Source organism: Egretta garzetta, unplaced genomic scaffold (assembly GCF_000687185.1).
Source record: "Egretta garzetta isolate BGI_Z169 unplaced genomic scaffold, ASM68718v1 scaffold270, whole genome shotgun sequence".
In the NCBI taxonomy this organism is placed as follows: Eukaryota; Metazoa; Chordata; class Aves; order Pelecaniformes; family Ardeidae; genus Egretta; species Egretta garzetta.
This window is the reverse complement of record NW_009258274.1, coordinates 1006619-1011418: the sequence shown is the minus strand read 5'-3', so window position 1 is coordinate 1011418 and position 4800 is coordinate 1006619. Positions and strand designations below refer to the sequence as shown.

The window sequence follows — 4800 nt, the reverse complement described above, 5'->3', positions numbered from 1 at the left end:
CCCCCCGCCCCCGCCCCCAGTGACCCCTATAGGGGCAGAGCCACAGGGCTTTTGTTCCATGCACAGTGTCCAGGGGGGTGGCACCATGGTTGGAGGGTGCGGGGGCTGCCGTGTCCCCACACCCCAACAGGCAGAGAGCAGGGGTGACCGTCACCCCCGGGCAGCCCCCCGCCCCGGGTGGGTGAAGCAGGGCCCCGGCCACCCCCGTGGAGGCTGAGCTCCCCCGGGCAGAGCCCTGTGACTTTATCTCCTGCCAGCTCCCAAAATAGCCCTTCGGTGGCACTTGGGTGAGCCTGGGTCCCCTGATGGGAACAGGAGCTGGGCTCCCCTGGGTTAACCCCAGCAGCACTGCGGGCAGGGGCTGCTTCACCCCGACACCTCCCTGCGCGGGTCCGATCCGGCCTCGGTCCCTCCTCTGCCTGGGCCCAGCTCAGCCACGGCGCAGCAGCCGGTGCTGCTCCAGGGTGCTCTGGCTGCCCCTTCCCCCCGGGGAGGGGGGCTTCTGCCTGCCTGCAGCCCCAGAGAGGCCGGGGCTGGACTCCCCAGCCCAGCTCAGGCTGTTTTCCAGCCTCTCGCCTTCCTGCCTGACCCTGGCTGGGTAAACATCCCTCCAGCTGCAGCCAGCCCCGCTGGCCGGGCATGCGCATGTGTGCACATGTGTGTGCATGTGTCTGTGCATGTGCATGCACACGCCAGCCCATCCTGCTGCCCTGATCTTGGCGTGCCAGAGCCTGGCTGCTGCCAGTGGCATTCGGGGCAGGAGACACAACGCAGGCAGCTGCCATCTCAGCCAGGGCTGGACCCCGCTGCTCTGGTGGGTGCAGGCAGCCATGGGGTGGGTGAATGGGGTGGCTGGCAGCCCCCAGCCCGATCCCACTGGATGCTCCTTGCCCCACAGGTGAAATGCTACGGCTCGGTGCAGGGCACCATCTACGACTATGGGGCCCTGACCATCGATGGGGACGAGTATGTCCCCTTTAGGAAGTACGCGGGGAAGATGGTGCTCTTCGTCAACGTGGCCACGTACTGAGGCCTCACCCTGCAGTACCTCGGTAAGGGTCCCCCAGGGCACGGGCACCCCGGGGGATGGAGCATGCGGTGTCACCCAGGCGTGCAGCCCTCGGCAGATCCCCATGGTCCATCCTGCCCCAGGGAGCTGGGGGAAGGGGTAATGCCTGCTCCCCGGGACCTGGCACAGCCAGGGATGCTCCAAGGGGGTTGGTGCAGGTGTGGGGGTAAGCCCAGTCCCCTTGCTAACCCACCCCTGGCTCTGCTTGCATGCAGAACTGAATGCACTACAAAATGAGCTGGGGCCCTATGGGCTCGTCGTCCTGGGCTTCCCCTCCAATCAATTTGGGAAGCAGGAACCCGGCCAGAACTCAGAGATCCTCCCTGCGCTGAAGTGAGTACTGCGGCGGGGGCTGTGGGGCACCTGGCCCCCTGGCTGGGCTGGGGTCCCCAGGCAGATGGTGGGGTGCATAGGCTGCAGCTCCTGCTGGCTGTGACCCCCCTCCCAGCCTGGGGCTATAGCCCCCAAAAGTACAGGGCTTGGAGTTCTCCCACTACCCCTGTGCAGCACCAAAAGCCACCCATTGCATGTTGCTCTGCCCACCCTCCCCTTGCAGGTATGTCCGGCCCGGGGGTGGCTTTGTCCCCAACTTCCAGCTCTTCCAGAAAGGGGACGTGAATGGGGCCAAGGAGCAGAAGGTCTACACCTTCCTGAAGGTGGGTGCTGTGGTGGCAGGGGCGAGTAGTACCCAGCTTGAGGGTGTTTTTTGGGGGGGTGGTGGGGATGGGGCAAGGCAGTGATGTGGTGGCCCTCATTCCAGAACGCCTGTCCCCCGGTGGCAGAAGAGTTTGGGAACCCCAAGAACCTCTTCTGGGAGCCCCTGCGGAACCATGACATCAAGTGGAACTTCGAGAAGTTCCTGGTGGGCCCCGATGGTGTGCCTGTCATGCGCTGGTACCATCGCGCCAACATTGCTGTTGTGAAGAATGACATCATCACCTACATGCAGCAGCAGCAGCAGCAGGTAGAGGCTTCCCACCTGCCACTGGCACCCCCTCGCTGTCCCCTCCCAGGATGCTCCCAGCAGCAGGAGCCAAACACCGAGCCAGCACAGTGCTCGCCCCCCATTGCTCCCGTCTCTGCCACCCCCCAGCTGGGATGTTGGGCTGGGCAACCCCGTGGCAGAGACCTCAGCGATGGGAGGGGGACATTTCCCAATAACCCTGTGTCCACCTCCACCCCTGGCAGTGACATCTCCTGGCCCCCAGCTTGCCCCCCAGCTCTGCCATCCTGCCTTGCCAGACAGCAGGGGGATGGAGGGGCCAGCCGCCCCCGGAGGAGAAGACCATGTCTCCATGAAGGCTTAGCCCGAAAGCCCCTGGCATGGGGCGGGCCTGGCCTGATCCTGCCGGGCACGGAGCAGCTCTTCAGTGCATTCAAGTTGCCCGTAGTCTTGGCCCAGAGACACGCTCCTCTCCTGGCCAGGGATGGCCAGCCCCTCATCCCCTGTCACAGAAATGCCAAATAAAGGCTCTGCAGATGCACAGCCCTGTTTCTTGGCCAGGAGTCAGGGGAAAAAGTGGGGGGCACAGAGGCCAACCTGGGGGTACCAGCAGGGAGGGATGGCTCCCAGCTGGAGAAACTCCACTTTTTTTCAGGTCAACTGAAAAGACGGATTTATCATCACAGCCCAGCATTTGGGGGGGGGGGGCGGGCAGCTGGTGCAGAGCATGGAGGGGGGCAAAAGGAGCGGGGGGGGTTTTTTTTCCTCCTCTCCAGACTTGTTTTCCTGGAGCAAGATCTGCTCTGTGCAATTTGAGAGACGGGCTCCAAGGCCATCGCTGCAGGGAAAGGCAGAGGGGGGAGCAAGTGGGGTCCTGCCCTGGCAAAGGCAGGGAGGGGAGGGCAAGGGGCTGAGCCCCAGTGCCTGGACGGAGGCAACAGATCACGGGTGCCCATGCAGGGGTTGGGTTCCCCTCATGCTCTTTCTGGCCCCGTGGCTGCACACAGGGACCAGCAGCCCTGCCATCTCTCCCCGTCCTGCAGAGGTTCCCCTAAGGAAAGCAGCTTTCAGGATAAAACCAGAGAGACTCAGCTACACTTCAGTCCTTAAATAAATACAAAGACACCAACCACCCTCAGCCCAGGCCGTGGCTGCAGCAGGCACCTGCCTGCAAGCACGGGATCTCCCACCGCCGGGAGAGTCCCCGCCGTCACCCGCTCCTCCAAGGGCTGAACCGAAGCCCCTGGACCGGGCCAGCTCCTCTTCCCTTAAGACCTGACTTGGGTCTACAGCGATGGCAGGCCTGACGCCTCGTGGGGAAGGGGATGGCCGCAGGGGACTGACCCTGCATTGGCTGCCGCTGTGACGGCACCTCCAGTCCCTCCTTCACACTCTCCTGGTGGGGATGCACTGCTGAGCTGCTCCAGGCCACGGGTGCAGCCGCGTCCACTGCCTGTCCGCACGCAGGGATAGGCAGCCGGAAGAAGCTCCTAGGTATATACACACGGGCACACACACACACCCTAATCCTCTTCCGACGGTATCACAGCGCAGCCGGTCCTTGGCGTTAGGGTAATCCAGGACCTGCCTGTTCTGAGACACAAGAGAAGGGTGGCATAGGGTCAGCGCGGCTCTTCGTGCCCAGAGAAGTCCCATGTGAGGGATGCCAGCCATGGGGTGCTTGTTATCCCCGAGCACAGATGGCCATAACCCTGCGGGCTGCTGGGGCTCAGGCTTGCACCCATCTTCAGATGCTGTGGGGTTGGGGGGGGACACAGCAGGGACCAACCCCAAAGCAGAATCAGAGTGGGGGCTGAAGGGGAATGGCCACTGCCCAGCAAGCTGTTGTTCCATCCCTTCCCCAAGTGTTCAGCCAACTGCCCAGGGTCTCAGGGTGAAGGACAGGGGTGCTCCCCTCACCAAGGGCCCAAGCCTTACCCAAGTCCTTGGGGACCGGTTTCACCCCGGCCACTGCCTGAGCGTTCTGGCTGCGAGCCATGGCACAGGGCGGGCGCCAGGGGTACTCGGGCTGCAGGAGGAGATGAAACAGAAAGAGCGCATTATCAGAGATGTGAATCACAAGGCTGCGCTCCATATTTGATTGCTAGGGTGGAAGGAGGAGGAGGAGGAGGGCTGAGTGTTCATGTGCCAACAAGACGCGTGCTCAGCTCCCTGCTCGGTGACCCTGGAAGAGCCGCTCGCTTGGCAGCAAGCCCCAGGCCCTCTGCTCCCCCTTGTGCCGACATGGGCAGACACTCACCGTGGGAAAATGGTGGAAGTTTTGTCCTGGCGTGTGCTCGCCTGGCATCGCTGGCGGGTATGGGAGCTGCTGCCACTCATCAAAGCCGTGGGACATGGGGGGGGCCACAGGAGAACTGTACTGGTATCGGTACATGGGGCAGGCAGGGCCCAGCGGCCCCGGCCGTGGCTCGGGGTGCAACCTCTCTCCGGAAGCCTGCGAGGATGTGGGAGAGATATTGGAGAAAGCCCCAAGGGCAGCCGGCTGCCACCACCCCCATTGACCAGCTCAGAGCTGTCCCTCCAACAGGAGACGAGGGCCAGGCCCACAGACCCCAGCCCCTCCACCCGGGAAGGGTTTTTCCCCCATCCCCACCTGTTTGTGCTGTTTCAGCAGCTTCTTCAGCTTCTCCTTCTCCTCCTTCTCCCGCTGGCAGTCGTCCTTGGATGCTCGCAGCTGGAAGCAATGGCGGGGGCGGGGGGGTTAGTGCAGAGCCCACCCTGCTACCCCCTGTGTCTGTGGGGCAGGGGATGCTGCCATGCCCTGCAG

General features: G+C 63.6%; 3 protein-coding genes across 6 annotated transcripts in view; 1 reads left to right on the top strand and 2 right to left on the bottom strand.

Moving 5' to 3' along the window:
- Positions 1-2624, top strand: part of GPX3 (glutathione peroxidase 3) — a 6495-nt gene extending 3871 nt beyond the window's left edge. The window contains exons 2-5 of the mRNA XM_035891249.1: positions 896-1052; positions 1285-1402; positions 1626-1725; positions 1830-2624. Of these exons, the coding sequence (XP_035747142.1) occupies positions 896-1052; positions 1285-1402; positions 1626-1725; positions 1830-2537 (1083 nt within the window). The 3' untranslated portion in view covers positions 2538-2624. The remainder of the gene's footprint in view (positions 1-895; positions 1053-1284; positions 1403-1625; positions 1726-1829) is intronic.
- Positions 1-4800, bottom strand: part of DCTN4 (dynactin subunit 4) — a 30309-nt gene that overhangs the window by 20597 nt on the left and 4912 nt on the right. The window contains exon 2 of the mRNA XM_035891242.1: positions 3761-3766. The gene's annotated coding sequence lies outside the window, so the exon portion shown is untranslated. The remainder of the gene's footprint in view (positions 1-3760; positions 3767-4800) is intronic.
- The window catches only part of TNIP1 (TNFAIP3 interacting protein 1), a 16932-nt gene continuing 14910 nt past the window's right edge, over positions 2779-4800 (bottom strand). For 2 of the 4 annotated variants that reach the window (XM_035891212.1, XM_035891218.1), the window contains 4 exons: positions 4627-4707; positions 4273-4467; positions 3951-4041; positions 2779-3600 (listed from right to left, as the gene is read on the bottom strand). In XM_035891212.1, the coding sequence (XP_035747105.1) occupies positions 3536-3600; positions 3951-4041; positions 4273-4467; positions 4627-4707 (432 nt within the window). In that variant the 3' untranslated portion in view covers positions 2779-3535. Of the gene's footprint in view, positions 3606-3950; positions 4042-4272; positions 4468-4626; positions 4708-4800 lie in introns of all 4 variants that reach the window. The other 2 variants (XM_009635416.2, XM_035891229.1) reach the window with 1 other exon arrangement.